Genomic DNA, 19,696 nt, shown 5'->3' with positions numbered 1-19,696 from the left:
TTACTTTCAGTAAATTATGATACTTGTTGAATTATTTTGTTGTCTTTCATGCATGGTACGCTATTTCATATTGACGCCCCATTGCTTAGGGGAGCTGCATTCATGCCTGTAGGTCTTGACAAACAGGTACACAGGTTTCCTAAGTAGTGTGGATGAGTTCCAGCAGATTGGTCAGCTCCACTTTTTCTAGAGTTGTTAGATCAAGAGGTTTGTTAGTCTATTGTTATGTATAGCTAATGGGTAGGTCGGGGACCTGTCAAGGCTAAGTATATTACTCTTAGAGGGTTGCAGACTTGGGATTGTGTAGATGTGCGTTGTTGGCCATGTTGGCCTTGTTGTTTTGTCATTTTAGCACAGCGGCTTGTCGGCATTGATCGTATATGTATATATGTGTTCAGGTTATATATTTCTAGATATCATGGTGGCCTCGATGGCACGCATAGCATTAATTGATTATAGACAGCTTGGTGACTTTGATGGCCTGCACAGGATTTAGTTTTTGTTCTATATAAATTGTTGGGATTCGCTGAGTTCACCACATGTTATGTTGACAGGGGGCCTTGTCGGCCGCTGGCTTATTTTTAAGCCGAGATATACTTTTTTGTTTTCTTGATTTTGTGGTTGGTATTACGCTTACAGCTTAGTTGTCCAAGAAGGATCGGCTCGAGGTCAAGAGTCGCACCAGGTACCAGTTGCGTCCCTAAGTTGGGGTGTAACATTTTGTTTCCATTACTCTTGAATTTAACATCAGAAGAAACTAATCTTTTTATTTTTGTTCCCATTTGAATCTGGTCTTCTTACACACACTATCAGATTTCAACCTTCTAGCTTGTCTGCAGCTATTAATTGTAATGAAGTTCCAAAACCACCTCTCATGACCCAGGAAATTTGCCACTAACATTTTGCTTAATTTGATCTAGCGCTGACAAAGGCGCACTTAAGCCCTAAAGTGAAGCTCAAAATGTGTTGGGCGCTTCCCCTCGATTAATGTGTGTTTCAGTGTCGTCATCAAGGTTCTGAAGCATACTTTCCTTGCCAATGAGCCTCTTCCGAAGAGGTGACCCTAAACAATTGACTTTTCACTTTATCATTAAAAAAATCAATTTCTTTGTTCATATATTTGTCATTCATGCTTATAATTATTAGTCTTGAACTAAACATATATATTTGTATTTTGTTTTCTCCCTTTGCATTTTTTATCAATTAAAACCCATGTTTTATTTGTGCTAAGCACTTAAAGTCCCAATAGACCTCAGAGCTTTTATATGCTTGTTTGATTTTGATAACACTGATTTGATCATATTTTGTGGAACCCAGACTTCTAGAATGGCTTGTTCATGCCCAATAAGAAGTGGCAATGCCTCTTCTTCTTCCCAATTTTCTACAGAGATGATTGAATTTTGTTTGGCAAAATCAATCGACCTTTTTCAATTACCCTGCTCTTATCATCATGTCTCTACTGCAGTTTCTGTCGCAACTATCTATGTCGAGTTACCCAATTTGGAACACCTACAATGGTTGCCACTGCTTTTGCAAAACAGTTTGGGTCTACTGCACTTTGTATCTTCGCATGTGATGCAGTATGTATTGGGAAGAGTTCGGAAATTTCGAAGGAAGCATCGCTGAAATAAGCTGATGAATTTGAGCCTTCAAAGTCCTTAAAAATCATATGGGCCGTTAAATCAGGCCCAAGTGAATCAATAAAAGATGACCCCAATCAGGCTCATGGTACTGGCCAGCTTGTTGCCCTCATTTATAAGAACCCTATGCCCCTCGCGTGCCATTTCTCTACACAGCCTTCCATCTATTGAAGAAGTACACCCTACATGGTACTTGTCAGTAGAATCCCTATAAACATGGGATTTATGTACTTCGCAGAAGTAATCCCTTTTTGTCCACTGGAGATAGCTTGACTGGAAACTCATATGCATCGTCTTTTCCAGTGACACCCTCAACTAAATCTGGTGTCATTTCAAATCTTGGTTTGCTTTCTGGTCAAATTGGAATGTTGTAAGTGATTCCACTTAGAGTTATCGACAACTCCCTGGCTCCCTCCGAAAGTTTCTTCCATCATTTAGAACCAGAATTCTCGCCCATTTTAAATGGTTTTTGAGTTCTGTTTTTTTCTTATGTACCCACCCAACCCCCACAAAATTCTCCAAAATCTAGAGAAAAAAAAATCTGTGCCACAAATAGAGAGGAATTCTAACTGATTTAATCCAAGTTTCCTTGACTCAAATGGAGTTCGAGGTGCTCCCCTCCATAGGGTTCCACCATTCTAGTTGAAGTCTGAGCTTTTTCCAGAACCATTGCCCTTGAAGAATTTTCTCAACCATGTATCTATTCAGGAATTCGAATTTAAAACATCTCCATGCATCTCATAGATGTTCACCCCAAATATATCTCTCCAACTTGTTGATGACCATCTCTTTAAACCTTAAGTCTGCCAGTGTGGGTCTTTCATGTGCCTCTTCTCCAAAACTCCCCACTAGACATCTCTTTAAAAGCAAGTGTGGGTCTTTCATGTGCCTCTTCTCCAAAACTCCCCACTAGACATCTCTTTAAAAGCCCATCCTCCAGAGCATCAGTTGTTTCAGAAATGTCAATTTTACCTTTGTTGTTTTTCAGCTCTGCTATTTGAAGGTTCTTGGCCTCAGTAAGTCTCGGAAGGACAGCCTCTGTCAATTTTTTGGAGCATTTAATAAAATTCCATATCTTAAAAACGATGTCATGCATTCAATGCTGATTCAGGAATAATTAGGACTGATCCTCCCCCTCCATTTAAGGACACACTACTCATATATATCCCATGCTCGTTATGCTTTCTGGAAAAAGAAGTGCTCTGAATCCTGCTTTGTGGTTTTCCATCTGCTGACCACTTTCTTATGGTCTGTTGAGGCTTCTTTAAAAGGGAGGCAGATCCATTCCATGATCTTATTACTCATGGTCGATCTCATCATCATCTTACGACTTCTTTCCACCCATTCAAACCACAGAGACTTAAAACCCAGCATAAAATAGATCTTTTTCTGCACCCAAGGGTGTGACCTAGTGGTCAATGAAGTGGTTGAGAATCCTGAGGTCTCAGGTTCAAAACTCAACGAAGGCAAAAACACTAGGTGATTCTTCCCATCTGTCCTAGCCTTGGTGGACAGAGTTAGCTGGTACATGTTGTTGGTGGGAGGTGGGAGGTGGGAGGTATCCCATGGAATAAGTCTAGGTGCACGAGAGCTGGCCCAGACACCACAGTCATCAAAAAAATAAATAGATCTTGTTCTCCCCCATTCTAAAAATGCAGAATATAATATGAGGAAGATCTCATGAAAAGGAGAAGGTAGACTACCGCAGAAGGTGGTTGCCTGAGAAAAGAGAGGAAAAAAGAGATTGCCGGTGGAAGGATATCAGGAAAGGAGCTATCCCCTCCTAGAGGGAAAGAGAGAGAAGGTCCTCAAAAAGAGTGTCTGGCAGCATTTTGTCAAGAGAGGAAGAAAGAGATTGCCGGTGGAAGGATATCAGGAAAGGAGCTATCCCCTCCTAGAGGGAAGGAGAGAGAAGGTCCTCAAAAAGAGTGTCTGAGAGCATTTTGTCAACAAAAGACTCTAGGGTACTTCATGTATGCTTTAAATGATATAATTATTTAACATTAGATTATTGAGTTTACATGGTTATATGAGATAGATGGTTTGCTCGATCCTGATTTGGATCATGACAAAAAGCCAAGGCAATATGGTCAATGTATCACCGGGACGATGCAACCCTACACTGAAATGTTAATTCTGCATCGGCCGTCCGTTTATTCAATATCCATCATGCTAAGAATATGGGTATTAGGAAGAATATGCTTTTGTGAGAAGAGATGGTAGGCTTGATACAGATACAGCTGCTTATCACCCATCTTAAAATCAAGCAGTTCAGTTCAACTATACCTGACTTAATTCCCTAGAGCATCAAAGGAATGAAGGCAAGTCATTGATGTGAAGTTGAAACCAGGATTCCAAAGGTATGGCATAAATTAAAACATTTAACCATTACATGAAAGGAAAAACATTTAAGATTAAATACAATTCAGGCTCACAAAGAACTATAAATGCAACAAGAGATAGAACTAGCCAGTAAACAAGAGATACAGGTTGACTATGCAAATTCAAAAAGAGCAGTTTTCCACCATAAATACTTCTAGGTATTAGTAAAATGTCAGATAATCCCACTCTTTCAGAGATAGTTTATAAGGCATCCCGAATATTCAAATTGATGAAGTAAGAGAAGGAATACAGTGAGGACAACAGGAACAGCCATTTTTAAGGTTTTTGACTCAGTTGTCCAGAAAAAAGGACATTTCAAAATGATATGCATCAAATTGGCGATGTAGAAACACCAATACTTACAGGTTTAGCAGTTTCGATGGGGCTGCACGTAGAATAGTAAGAACCTCCCTCCATCTCCACTGTCTTTCCGAGAATGGCAGAAGGCACTGCAAAATTGACAAACGCCATTCCCAATCCTCAATAGATCTTTTCGCATTCATAATTCTCCATTCTATGGCTTCTTTAATACCAGCAGATACGTTTACTTCCCAATTATTTTCCTTCTCTGAGTTTGAAGATGGTAGATACTGCCGTAAAATACTCAACAGTTGCCCTATTAACATTACAACGGTCTTATTTTGTCCATCTTGAGCTGCATCCTCAAATTGTTGCTCCTTAGAGATATTGGATGACTCAGATGAGGTGCTTGATGAAGCACAAGGTGTCAAATTGAGAGAGAGACCATCCATATGCAGAAGAGAGATAATAATGTTCACCATCAATATCTGTGATTGCATGGAAAAACATCCCTTTGTTGTAAGTAATACAAGGATTGATTACAAGAAATAGAAGGGGCAAGACAAATATAGCAAACTTCAAAAATCCTTCCTCCAAATTTAGAAATCAAAAATCAAACCACAGCCACAGCCACACAAAAATCAATTTCTGTTGTTGCAATAATATCACAAATCATTCAATGGAAGTTGTTTTCACTCCCACTTTCTCTCAATTGGAAGAAAGATATTACTAAGACTAGCTTTGTTACCTTCTCCAAAATACTTCTTCCAAACTTATCAATCTCCGGAATTAATAAATTAAGACATAATTTATGTTAAAATCTTGTATCTATTCTAGAATCTTGTAGTTATAGTATAGGATCAATTACTTCATGTAATTATGTGTTCTTTGATTCTCGTCCCTATCTTAGAACATCTAAACTTAACTATTTAAATCCAAATAACTGGAGAAAATATAATCAAGCAGTGTTCTCTATTCTCTCTTCTTTCTCACATAGTATCAGAGCGTTTATGAAATATTAGTCACTATGTATCTACAAGTTATGTCCGGAAGAAATCATGTTAATTTTCTGGCCACTATTTTAAGCCTGTTTTTCCTTAAGAGAGTGTTGCACAACAACCAACAGCATAGATAGAAACGCGATACTCGGGCGAGTAGAACCCAGATGCCACATTGTCACATATGGGAGCAAAAGGGAAAATCTTCCAATGAGATCTAATCATGCACCAACGTGAGAAAAGCCTCCCAGCAACTTTTCAGCAAGCTATTTTCTCCCCTGAGACTCACCTCCTCAATCCAAACCTACCCATCCAGGTATCAATGCATACCAACCATTTTCCTGACCAGGCAATTGCTGTCCGGCAAGTTTCTCTTTATTCTAACAATCCTATCTTTTTTTACAGTTCTTGCTATACTTCCAGCACTTGGGATCATTATAATACTCTGTAAACTGTCTCCTACTACTGATTTGAGGTTGCTTCTTAAAGATTTGATATAATTGTTGAAGTTCCCTGGATACATCACAATGTCACACGAACCGAATGCTTTTGGTTATAAAATCATAGCTTCCAGCAACCTGAACCATTCAATCCCCACAAAACCCTTGATAGGTAATATGAACTACTTATCTTGGTTTTTATCAGTTCAATTATGGTGTAAGGGACAAGGCATTCTAGATCAATTAATTAAACAGTATGAGGATATTGATGAAAAAAGTTAGGAGAAAAGGGAAAAGACTGATGCTCAATTATGCCTGGTGTGGAAGTCTATTTGATTCAAAGTGCATACCTCTGCTTTGTCCTTTCCAAACTTGTTTTTCAGTTTGGAGAAAGGATCATGGTTTATACACAAATGACATCTCTCACTTTTATAATCTGAATTCCCGACTAACCTTTTATTGTTGAATAACCTTAGAAAAGCAGCAATTGATTATATGTATCTACCCATCTTGGACAGGTTCAGGCAGCTATTGAAGAGTTTAATGAATTGATGCCCACTACTACTGGTATTGACACCGCTACTACAAGTATTACAAACAATTGGAGCAATGTCAGAAGATGTTTTCAGTTGACACATATTAGGCTTGATCTTGATATAGTGTGTGACCAAATTTTGGTGAGCCAAACTACTCCTACGATGGATGATCTTTTCTGAAAATCGGTAATGTTTGTACTCCTCAGCATTAAGGACATGTTGGAGACCTCCAAAAAGTTTCAGGACCAAAGAAAAGAAAAACAGAGAGTATTTACGGAGAACCTAACAAATCAACTAACTGTTCTACATCCTCTAGATTATTTTCTGTACACCAAAAATAAAAGTATACAATGCCATTCCACTTCACTTTCTGAATGGAATCAAACCTATCCTCAAAACATCTACTATTTCTTTCTTTCCACACGGTCCATCAAATACATGCTGAGACTATTCTCCACCACTTCTTCTGACTTTTTCTTCCCCATATTCTAATCCAGCAACTCAAAAGATCAGCAGTATGTTCCGCATTGTCCATCTGATTCCTGTTAAGCTCATGAACAAAGACCAAATCTGTGAAGTTGCTTTACAATGTAGGAAAAGGTGACTATTGGTCTCTTTTGCCTCATTACATAGAAAACATTTGGACACAATTTGGAATCCCTTCTTTTTCAAAGCTTCCTCAGTGAGACAAGCCTTCCTAGTCACCAACCAAGAGAAACATTTAACCTTAGAAGGTGCTACGCTTTTCCAGATCTGCTCCCAAGTCCCTGTTTCACATCCTGATGGCTCCCTCACATTATCTTTATGAATTCTGTTCACTGAGAAGATCCCATCAGTTGCATTTTCCATCTGATTGTGTCAGGAGTTGGACCTGTGCCTTTGAAGCTGCTGATTTCTTACAAGAGTAGTGCCAACCTGTTCACTTACCAATCATTCAGATACCTTCTGAAGGTGATCTACATCCTTGAATGGGCCAATTATCTGCCACTATAGCCTCAGGTTGACTGCAGAAAGAAAATAAATCTGGATAGGAAGTCATCAGTGTTGATGGTCCAATCAAACATCTTCTACTGCCATTCCCAACTTATAGCTAATATTAAAAGAAAATTTAGGCCAAAGATTCCTGATTCCAAACTGAAACTTCATAGGTGTTGGTGACTGTATTTGTACACCAATGACTACTTTGCCCATATTTGTTTTGTATCACTTCCTTCTATAATGCTTCTTCTTCCTCCACATACCTCCAAAACCACTTCATCAATAAATAGTCATTCTGAACTTCCAAGTTCCTTAAGTCCAAGTCCCCCTGAGATCTTGTTGAGCTGGACTATTTCCCATTTGACCAAGTGTAGCCCTTTGTCAAAATCCCTTCTCAATTTATCTAGCTTGTTCAGTCCTTCAGTAGGGATAGGAAATAAGGAAATAATATAGGTTGGCAATGTATCTTACACAAAATTCATCAGTGTAAGTCAGCCCCCTAATGACAAATATTGTGTCTTCCATGTTGCTAATTTGTGTCTTTTTAATTATCCCATCCCTTTTCTCCTATGTGGTTTGCGAGTTATTGCAGAGGAGCGGTGGTTTTACCCTGTGCGCACCCAAAGGGTAGCGGTTGTGGGTTTCCTTGTCATAAAAAAAAAAAAATTATCCCATCCCATATCATCAAGTCCTTGTGTTTGTTACTCAAAGCCATGCCCAAATAAACAGTTACAGTTGGTAGTTGGTATGTTCTGCACCCCAAATTTGGACATTCCCTGCATCTATGCTACTTCCTTAATAGTTAACAAAATGGTTTTCCTCAAAATCACACAAGCTTGAAACTGCTTCAAAAATAAAAAGAATCATTCTAATGAGGCTGATCTGTTCTCTGCATATGTATCATCTGCATAGAAAAGATGGCAGATTTCCATGTCCACACCTTCTATGTTGCTCAACTTAAAACCTGTCAGCCACCTATTCTGAATGGCTATCCTCGTCATGTTGTTAAAACCTTCCATAGCTATTATAAACAAAAAGGGTCAGAGAGGGTCACCCTGCCTGAGCAAAAAAAAAACCACAGGTTCTCCATTTATCAAAATAGAGAATCTAACAGTTTTGACACAAAAAACAATCTATTTCAGCCACTCTCTAAAGCCCATCTGACTGGAGATGTTTTGGACAAACTTCCTGTTGACATGATCATATGCCTTTTCTAAATCAAGCTTATACATTATGCCTGGATCATCTCCTCTTAGTCTAGAATTCACACATTCACTAGCTACGAGAGCAACATCCATGATTTGTCTCTCCTTTATGGAAGTCATGATGTAATGTAACAGGAGCCTCACATTACATCAAGTTACCGAAGAAATAGAAAATGATTATCATTTCCCCAAGAAAGATCATCTCATGAGACATTGTCACAAAGTTCATGAGGTCAATTAATCAGATTGTAGATATTTACTAAATTCCTTGCCGGTCTCGGAACATGTTATATATGTAGCAAACTTGGTACATATGATTTGTATGAAACAGGGAATCTTAGTAGTTCATATGGTTGCCTACCTAAACTTTCACCTTGTTGGTGAAAATCTGATTCCCCACATTGTAATCCTCTACCCCATATCCCCTTCCCCTACCCCTAATTTTTTTCAAAATGATTTGTGTGAACCGACTTAAGGAGGAGTGTTAGAATGTTGTAATATTCTAGAATCTTGAAATTATAAGATAGGATTAAACTACACTTACTATAATTATGTATCACTGATCTCTTTCCCTTCTTAAAACATGTTTTAGTTACTTACCCTAATAGCTTGAGAGAATTAGTAAGCAGTGTTCTATCTTCTTTTTCGTCTTTCTCCCAATCCATACATGAACAGGAAATTAATGGCTGTCTCTATAACTTCGATGCAACATGATATGCTCCCTCCACATAGCAAATTGCTTTTCTACCTCTGTATGACGTCATCCTCGCCTTAATTTCAACATAAAAGCAACGAAAAATAAGTCAAACGCTTACTGAGTTGACATTCCTGATATTCTGCTTATATTCTGATTTTGCCACAACCTCATGTAACTGATGTTAATTCAGCCCAAATGCAGACAAACCTGGTGCATCTTAGCTGGAGAAAGATCAGGATCACAAATTGAAGCGTGTCATGGCCAAAAAGGAAGAAATAGGAGAGGGGGCAGCACTTCTGACTACAGATTCTTCTGGGTCTTGCTCGGTGGTCCAGTAATGGGGAAGAAAAGGGGATTATGTCACATTTTATTCCCTGCCCTCTCAACTAGAGAAATATCCAAATATCATACTAGTCAATGAATCATGATAAATCCCCAAGAGCTAGAATGGCACAGTTCTACATGAAACCATTTTCTCCTCTTTTCCCTATATAACCCACACCTATAGTGGATTCCCCTCATACATATTCTCCTCCTCCTAATGGTTGGATTGGTCAGGAAAAAAAGTTGATCAGGTAAAGTATTTCATTAGTAAGAACAAAGCCAACATGGGCATATACAAGTGGTATACCACAAAAGGAGAAACCTACAAAATATATTTTCTCCAAAAGACACCCAATCCTCTACACAAACAGGTTGGATTGGTCAAATATCTCTGGAAATGTCTAGTTTTTTCACAGTTCATAATATAGGAAGGCAGAGGAACAAGGATTTCAGAGGTTTCTCTTTCCACTGCCAATTTATCCTCATTTCCAAGCTTATAGACACTGCTCAGGATATTGACAACATACTTTCTGCTCATTATTTCTCTATCTTCTTTTTTTTTTTTAAATGGTAAGCTTACCTCTATATATCCACAAGTATACTACATCAAAGTGTAGTCTCCCTTAACAAAAGTTGTCACTTTACAGAGTCCTAGTATTCCTAGTTACATCCAGTCAATAGCATTAAAACATCTTTTGTGCTGTCTATGACTACTTGTTTGCACCAAAAATAATAAAAGCGTAATCAGTCTGTCTTGATCTTCTGTATATTTCTCTGTTTGCCTTCAAAACACCTCTGATTCCTCTCTTTCCATATAGTCCACCATATACATGTTGGGACCATTTTCCATCTCTCCTCCTTCACTGCATCGACATCTCTATTCTAGCTTCTTAGCACTTCTTTAATTCTCATAGGTTTCACCCAAAAATAATAAAGGCGTAAGCAGTCTGTCTTGATCTTCTGTATATTTCTCTGTTTGCCTTCAAAACACTTTTGATTCCTCTCTTTCCATATAGTCTACCATACACATGTTAGGACCATTTTCCATCTCTCCTCCTTCACTGCATCAACATCTCTATTCCAGCTTCTTAGCACTTCTTTAATTCTCTCAGGTTTCACCCATATGATCTTCCTCTCTTATGGATGAAATCTGCCACAGCTGGTCTATCCATTTGCAGTGTAAGAAGATATGATTGACCGTCTCAACCTGTTTTTCACACAGGTAGCATCTAGAGCAGAGATTGAATTTCCTCTTGTTCAGGTTCTCGTGAGTGAAGACTGCTTCTTTTTCCTACAGCTAGGTAAAATAGATTACCTTATAAGGCACTTTGGTCTTCCAAATCATTCTCTATCTTTTGACAATCCAAATCTCCTAAACCATTCACTTTACTTCTATAAATTAAAACACCATACCTTCTTTGAATTAACTAAAACATTGGCATAAAGAAACGACATCATATGGTTTGTGATTCAGATCAATTCAATTTAAATTACTCACTTAGAGGGGCTGTCCATTAATTGAGGGATGTTAGCCCACTCCCCAATTAACATCTGCAGACATCACCTATTTGACATGCATGGCAACCTAAGAGATACAGTAAGGAGTTAACCAACATCCTAGGTGAACCATTTGAACATTCGAAAGCAGAACTATGCAAAAAATCAAAGACAAGCATTATAATTTCACATTTTTCTTTACTTTATCAGTGAGAATGAAGTTTAACAATTCTCTACCAGCTTAGTGCCATGATCTTTGCAAACAAGGTCATGTTTTTCATCATACTATAAATTCACTTGCATTAATAACTAAATATGGGCTTGAAATAAAAGGACAGAAGACAAGGATAGAGAAAGAACAACTACATAAAAAAAATTCAGATAGCAGACACCTTGCGGAAAATGTTGTTGATGGCATCAAGATGGTTCTTCAAATCTTTCAGGTAGCACGAATTGATCTGGTCATTTCCTACTCCCTCCCCTATATTCTTTTCCATCTCTCCAAGTGCAAGGACAGCAGATTCCAAAGCATAACGCATGTGCATGAGTTCAATGTCTTCCATCCTACAAAACATACAAATGGAAAAAGCGGGAAAGTGTATGCAGTAAGTTAACCTATTTCATCCATACACATGTAAGCCTTAAAGAGTTTAACCCCATGCTACGAACAAACATAGAATTTTGAATAATCACATTGTAACATTAAGGACATTAATATAAGCTCCATCTGCCAGAAGTAATGCATCGACAAGCACAGCAGCTAATAAATGCAGCATCCCACGTTCACCCAGGGTCCAGGAAAGTGCGCACCCCAAGGGGTGTGTACTACAGCAATCTATCTTGACACAAGCATCAATATATGATAACTTTATCTAACAAATCATGCTTGCCTGCCCAATATTCAGCCGAATCCAAAGTATCTATATGCATGACGTAAATTGTTAAGAAAATGGATGTTGGACCTAACTCAACCCCAAGCTAGTTCATGAGGTGAGAATAGTTCAAGACCATATAAAGAGACAAAATCTCCATCTAACAACTAATGTGGGACAAACTCAACACCCCTCGCACATCAAAGGCTTCCAATTAGAACGTGGACAACATAATGGGGGCCCAGCATTGGGTAAACAATGAATTGGGATGAATTTGACTCTAATACCATGTTAAATTGTGTAATGTCTCATTAAAAATCTTAACTTGTTAGAGAGAATATACTTTTATTTATTTAATTATTTCTTTCAACATAAACATCAAAATTGACCCCAAAGTCAACAACACATTGCAAAAGAGCAAGTCCCCACACCTCCTCCAGGCTGATAGATTGGAAGTAATTGGCTGCATGCTGATCAATTCAATAGCATCTTGAAACTTAATGCTTGGAACCACATCAAATAATACCTAGAAGATGGCAAAATATTATGATCCAAAATATTATGAAACAAGAAACTGAACAATTAAATCAGCAATTACTATGTAGCAAGTAACTGTAAGAAAAATACCATTTTAAGATATATGAAAAGCAAATTCATAATAGAAGCAAAAAAGAGAGAGAGAAAGGAGAAGGAGAGGTGGAGGCAGAGAGAAGAGAGAAGTAATCTGTGCAATCATTTACCAAAAATATACTTTGATGATCTTAAACTTAAATTTTCTCACTCTGATTGGTTCTACTTATTTCTAATTTTCTGGTGAATATAGGCAGTATGATGATCTTTTTAGGGAGGCATGTGAACACGTACCAATTAGCACTTCTCCACCTCATCTCTGGACAAACTACACCCACTCAAATTTTAATGAATCTTCAGAATTTATGGATAATGTTATATCAAGAAGAGAGACAACACTTAACTTGATCCATGCACACAACCTGCAGATGGAACCTCAGCCTCAATGGCAGGCAAGTAATTAAGGCACTGGGTAAATGCAAATGCATTTCAATGAAATGCTCAATCCAAATTTGTAAGTAAAAGATACTTTTAAATATAAAAAAAGCAAAACTATATAGATTTAAACTGAAAAAGGAGGGCACAAAATAACTGAACAGGTGGAACTTAAAACAAGCTGGTTCCCTTCAATTAAGGTTAAAACTTTCCTTCTATAAAAGATACTTCTCTTCCAAAAAAGACAAATCCAGAATCCTGTGAAACACATCAGCAGATCAAACAGTAAAAGTTCTATCGTGGAAGGACAGCATAGAGTTTACCCGCAATGGACTCTGTACAGATAATCTTTCCAGCACAAAATTTTCAACAAAGGGATCCCAATGCGCATCTTCATTTCCTTGCTGCATATACTCTTTACCGGACAACAGTAGCGACGACTTCAAACTCCATGACTTCCCAGAATTCACGCATGCTACAAAAGAAGCAAGATCAAGCTGATAACAAAGGAGATCACAGAGATGTTCAACACAGGACACCTGCCAAAATAAAGGTAGTTTTAGTGAAAACCTACAAACATATCCGCTCATGAAAGCACATAATGCAACTTGCAGAGAAAACATTAGAAAGGAAGTGGGAAAAGGAAACAACAGCCGCCTGCTCCATTCTATCATAACAGAAGCACGGGAAACTACCTCATCTGATCTGTTCCCATAATGTGGAGAGTCTTCCAAACGAAGAACTTGTGATTTACTTGTCCACAGAAGCTGCATCAATTTCCTTCTTAAATCCGTTTTACCAGACAAAAGATCCCAACCAAGGACGGCTAGAAGAGGTTGGAGCCGGGGAAACAGCAAAAGAATCTAAATAGAAAAAAGAATTAAGAGTTTTTATTAGCAAAAAGTAAGAAGTGAGTTAATATCAAAATGAGCCATTATTTTTTCTTTTTCTTTTTTTGAGTAGTATAAGAATGTGCCATTGCTATGCTGAAACCAAAAGAAAGCAGGTTTATATCTGGGATTTCTGAATATAAAGTCAAAAGGTTAACTGTGAACAGTACATTGCTAGCCTCATGCAGTTTCTGCTTTCTCACGGCAGACAGGGCAGTGTCCATGACACATTCCAATAAATGCACGCCATGAACACGAGCATACTGGTACATTTCTCTCATGCAAGAAGTAATAACAGTCTCCAGCAATGAATTTGTGCTGTTTAAAGTTGTCTCAGAATTCAGTTCTTGGATAAAATTTTGGAGATGCTGAAGAGGTAGAGGAATCTGATCACTTTCAGAAGCTTTGACACTCTCAATCTCTTCCAAGAGCATTTCATCATGAATTACCTGTAAATACTCAAGAAGTTAACATTCATTTCCACTTATTAAGGGCGTATTATTAGGTATTTTAAAAAATAAGTACATGGGTTTTGCCCTAGAACTTTGGTCCAGTGGTAAGGGCGTAGGAAATGATGTGTCAGTTAGGCGCATATCACGTGTTTGAAGCTGTCGCACATAAAAACCTAGTATTGAAGTGGAGAAGGGTAAAAGTCGAACCATTATCCATCGAGTTCGGAACTGTGTGCCACACTAGGGAATTTCTGGGTTATCAAAAAGAACATGTGGGTTGTCCGCCCTAAGATAGCTTTGATTTAGACCTTCACTCAGAGCTAGGCGAAATCATACAAAAAAATATACTAGTCGGCAATTTGTTCTTGTAGACAGCAGTTTCCAATTTAGTATTTTTAAAAGTGAAAAATGCAAAATATAATGAAAAGAGTCACAGGGTTAAAGCAAAAGGAAGCGCAAGCTTCTTTATAAAAAAGTTAATTTTATGGATAACACAAAAGATACTATAAATTTAGGAGTTTAGTATTACAACATCGAACATAATTAAAGCTACTGTAATAATAATGATATTAATCTAAGCACAATTAACATTTAACTCCAACAAGGACCCAAAAAAGCTAACTTGATTTGAAGAATTAATTTTCAATTTTAAAGTAGGAAAAATTACTTGAATGGGTACCTTTTAATAAATAATTCCTGATTTTAGTGATAGTTTTTATTTATTACCATTTATAGCTGTGAGAAATATAGGCAAAAAATATTATTGAATTGTTGTTTTTGCATTATTACAGAGAAACCCTATTTATAGACACTACAATAGATACCTTTTCAACTAGGACACTACAATACAATCTTTTTCTAAGTAGGATACTATATACTATTCCTATTACTATTACTATTACTATTTCTATTCCAACTAGGATTGTATATACCTATTACTATCCTAACACTACCCTCGAGCTAGTGCATACAAGTCATATGTATCTAGCTTGTTACAAATGTAATTAACACGAGGACCAATGAGGAGTTTGGTGAGATATCTACAAGTTGATCACTCGATTTCACAAAATTGACTATCGCTCAGTCTTCCCATGAAATACTGGATTTGGTGCATAATGTCAGTCAATCTCAACGTGCTTGGTCTTCTCATGAAATACTAAATTCAAGACTGCCCATTCACACCAGATAGTCGCCTGATTAATGTAAATAAGAGGTTATCCACATTTCGCATGAACTTCTGCACATAAATCACTAGCTAACATATGTAATCATCCTCTTCCTCAAGTATCCATTAGTCAAATCGGCCTCACTATTGTCAACCAAGCAAAGAAGAACATCTTTCTAGGTACCTAGGAATCCACACCAATACATGCAGGAACCCCATGGCCACCTCCCTCGCCAAAAGCTTGTGGTAATTAGGAAAAAATTACACCTGAAGTGAGAGTTGGAGTCCTAGGGAGATCTGGTAAGAAGGAAGCTTTGTGGGAAAAGATTATTGTAGACAAGGATTGAGTTCAAACAACAGTTGAGGGCCAGCCAGATTACTTTGTCATTTCTAATAGCCCTCTTAGGTAGTATAACAGAAGTGCAGGAAGGATTTTTTCAGGATGTTTAGATGTAATGCAGGAAATGGTGCTAGAATCTAAAACAGAGACTAAAGTAAGTGATAGTTCTATAATCAATTTTTAAAAACACAGCCTTCTATAAAGCTTCATTTTCAATAATTCTGGCCAACAGACAGCACATTCTCTCAGTTGATTATGAGTTGTACATTTCGCAATTGATGGTACATTGTCCTTTTTTGTAACTCTTTCTGTTTGTAAGTAGAAACAATCACATTTTCTCATGAATATATATCATACCCTCTTCCCAAATCTAAGAGAGAATAATTATCCTTCTAAGACATCGCAAGGCGTCTAAATTACTCTTGTCAGCCCAATGAACAAGCATTAAAAGTAGAAGTTTTAAAAATTATTGTAGTTAACCTTGTGACCTTGTTAAAGATAATGACTTCAAGTGAAAAAATGGTCGAACGGGTAGTTGATAAGATGCCAAATCAAATTTTAAACAATCTAAATAGTAGTTAGTTTATATTTGATCAAACTGGTAGAAAGAGAAAAAACAAATTCATTAAAGGAAAGATGTCAATTTTTTTGGGACAAACTAAAATGGTTACAAGGTCAACCTTTTTAGAAAAAGAGTAATCAGAGTGATGCTAACTTTGTGTAAAGAATTACCTCTTAAAAAGGATTTTAAACATAACCAAGCATTTAGTAGACCTAATTAGAGCCATGAAGGAGGAAAAAATAGCAACCCAAAGATTCTTGTTTTATGACAATGGTGTTTGGGCCTGCTTTCGTGCACATCGACTAATCCACCGGTTATATACTTTCTCCCACGAGAAAAGGTATTGGCTAAATATTTTTTTTGATGACAAGGGAAACCCGCATCCGCTACCCTTTGGGTGCGCACAGGGTAAAATCCCCGCTCCTATGCAATAGCTCGCAAACCACATAGGAGAGGTACCCGCACTAGGCAAGCCCGGTGCGATGAGCTCGACCCAGTAGGCAAACAAGGTATTGGCTAAATATGTTCACCAAAGTTTGAATAGAAAAGAAAAAAATACCTAATGTGTTTTGTCTTTACTAAAATTTGAACCCTAGTTTCACATGGTCGGTTCCTACTTCATTGACTAGTATGCAACACCTTTGGGTGCAACCAAGCAAACATTTTAAAAGGAAGTACTTTACTAAGAAACTATTAAAAGCAAACAGCATTAAAGTAATCAGATAATTTCAGATATTGTGGGCTGCAAAAGCTTATTTGTGACAATGCCATAAAAAACAACATTCAGCATCGAGCGTACTTTTGGCAAGAATTATCATCACCACCTGTATCATCTTAACAAGAGGAGTACAACGAGATGAAAGTGCTTCCCCATAAACTGACAAGAATTTGTCTCGCATCTCACGCCGGGCATCTCCATAATCATCCTTCCCAGGTAACACCCTTCTGAGTAGATCTTTTGAGACCACACTACATAAAACAGAAACAAGAATATAATAATGAAACAGAGGCAAGAATGGCCAAGGAAAATAAATTGAACACGAAGAAGTAACAAGCACGTCAAACACTATCCATTCAGTCATAATGAAAAGGTGGTTAAAAAAATACTTTTTCCAATTCCTCCATCCACATGATGGCAGAAACACAATATACTTTTCTTTTCTTTTTTTCTTCTAGTACAAGAAAAGCAAGTTGACCATCCATCAAAACAAAAACATGTTGATCTGCATTAGCAGAGGACAGAACGAATAATATTCGAGGCAAAACATATGGTCATGTTCATTAACCAAATCTATATTGCCTGCTCAATCTTAAAATTCAGTGGCATGGCAGATAACACTAAAGAGAACAGTAGTTCTAATAAAAATGGAACTCTTCATTCTCAGAAATGTGCTTAATCCAAAAACAGTATTTATAAAAGCATTCTTAGCAATGAAGTAAATCTTGATCAAACTAATATGTTGATGTACTACTGTCTTTTAATAAGGTAAATAGCTTCGTCAAGCATATCTAAGTCCATCTCTCAGTGTTCGTAAGTATGACTCCCTTCTTCTTATTTTATTGACTTGCTTTCTACTTCAGACCAATCCAAAGATACTTTTTTTATCCAACGAAATTGAAAATTGTGTTCTCCTCAACAATTTTGATTAATATAAAGAGTACAACTCCGTAATAATTTCAAACTCAATGTGATTATCTTTTTTTTTTCACAACAATGTTGTGCAGCCCAGCCTGTGCACATCTTGACCATTTCACCAACTAAGGCTTAGGGCCTTAGGCAGATGAGAAGAAATCACCTAGAGTTTGTCACCTCTGTTAGGATTCTGAACCCTAATCTTCCATAGTTTTCATGCCATTTTTTGACATCTTTTTGGTTTAGAAAATGTAAAGAGTTACAAGGTAGTATTATTTTAAGCTCTAATCCGTTAAATTCAAAGTAGTAATCCATTCAACAATTTAACTCCTAGATCTTAGAGAAAGTCATCCAAGATCAATCAAAATGGATCCAAGATAGTAATAACTTCCTAGAAATACGTTTTAATTTGCTTCACATTTTAATGCAAAATAATTTTCAACAGCCAACTAGGTATGTCATATTTCAGCAATCATAGAACGATGAACTTACGAACCTCAAGTACTAGTCACTTAGCAATTTACTTACTAGGTAATAATGATATTGAGTAAACTTAAAGAATTAAAGCACGAATCTTGTCAAATAACTATGTAAAACCATGATTCTGCATACCGATACTCCTCCTCGTTGATACCATAATTCAAATGTAGAAATCGAATATGCGAAACAGCTCCATCCACATCATTATTCATCAGGCATTCCCTCATAGCTTCCAAATGTGCAGTTTGAATGCATTTTTGCAGCGATTTAAGCACCTTATCCTCAACCTCATTATGTTTTACTACTGTCCTGACTGTAATCGCCATATCCGAATCCTCATTTTCAATCCAACCAACTTGCTTCTCTATATTTAGTGACAAAACATCAAAGATATCTGCATTTTCAAGAAACACTCTCCTCAAACACATCATTTCCTCTTCCTCCACTACAATATCTCCCCCAGTATCTATGGCATCATCCATTTCAATCAAATCCGGCCTCAAGCGCCTCAAACCCATATCAGAAATTTTCACTAAAACCCTCAAACTGTCACCTAAACCCTTCAAATCCTCATCAATGCCCGAAACATCTCCATTTAATTCAACTTCATCGACAGCTTCTGCACCCAATTCCGAACTCGAAATGCTTTCCGAAACCCTTGAAATCACATTTTGTAAGATCAAACAGAACTCAGCCCTTAATTTAAGAGCAGCAGCATCAAACGACCAAAGCTGGGAAGTGGGTTCGTTAAATTGGAGAAGTTCAAGGGTACATAGAAAAGTGAGAAGTGCAGGAGACGGGCAAGATTGAGACCAGATAATCGAATCGAATCTTCCTCCATTTGCAACAATTGTTTGAAGAATGACTCGAGAAAGTTCAGGATTTCGAACACGAAGACTACGTATAGTGGCTCGGAATGGCTCAAATTGAGCTAAAAAAAGATGGTTCGCGCTGACTTTACACAGCAGCTCTGTGTCTTTGTCATCCATTGTTACTTTACAACTAGTTATGGCGATTCATGTGAGTTAGATATGCGAATTGAGATAGAGAAGACTAGGGTTTTTGAGAAGGATTTTTCGCCTGGGAATATTTCATGGATCGGTTACAACGGTTGAAACAACAGGGGAAATGTTTACAAGAAAAACAGAAGGGGAATATATAGGATGCTCGTAAAATTTTGCTGGGAATAAACGCCGTCGTTTAAGAGTGTTCTGATGAAATTCCTTTCGCTGTCCAGTATCCAGCGTATACACTTCTTTTCTAGTAAAACTATTTAAATTGTTTGTGTTTAAACTAAATT

General features: G+C 37.4%; 1 protein-coding gene across 2 annotated transcripts in view; it reads right to left on the bottom strand.

Annotated features, from left to right (window-relative positions):
• LOC125843251 (uncharacterized) overlaps positions 1-19,491 on the bottom strand; it is a 78,167-nt gene extending 58,676 nt beyond the window's left edge. Inside the window, exons 1-8 of one of the 2 annotated variants that reach the window (XM_049522461.1) lie at positions 18,529-19,491; positions 17,108-17,252; positions 13,935-14,213; positions 13,570-13,737; positions 13,198-13,413; positions 12,301-12,395; positions 11,390-11,561; positions 4,386-4,810 (exon numbers count right to left, since the gene is read on the bottom strand). In XM_049522461.1, the coding sequence (XP_049378418.1) occupies positions 4,386-4,810; positions 11,390-11,561; positions 12,301-12,395; positions 13,198-13,413; positions 13,570-13,737; positions 13,935-14,213; positions 17,108-17,252; positions 18,529-19,385 (2,357 nt within the window). In that variant the 5' untranslated portion in view covers positions 19,386-19,491. Of the gene's footprint in view, positions 1-4,385; positions 4,811-11,389; positions 11,562-12,300; positions 12,396-13,197; positions 13,414-13,569; positions 13,738-13,934; positions 14,214-17,082; positions 17,256-18,528 lie in introns of those variants that run through there. The other variant, XM_049522462.1, reaches the window with a different exon arrangement.
• Between the last annotated feature and the right edge of the window lie 205 nt (positions 19,492-19,696).

The sequence above is a fragment of the Solanum stenotomum genome, chromosome 10, assembly GCF_019186545.1.
Source record: "Solanum stenotomum isolate F172 chromosome 10, ASM1918654v1, whole genome shotgun sequence".
Taxonomy (NCBI): Eukaryota; Viridiplantae; Streptophyta; class Magnoliopsida; order Solanales; family Solanaceae; genus Solanum; species Solanum stenotomum.
Note: the sequence above shows the minus strand (reverse complement) of the source record. Positions and strands in the feature narration are given on the sequence as shown.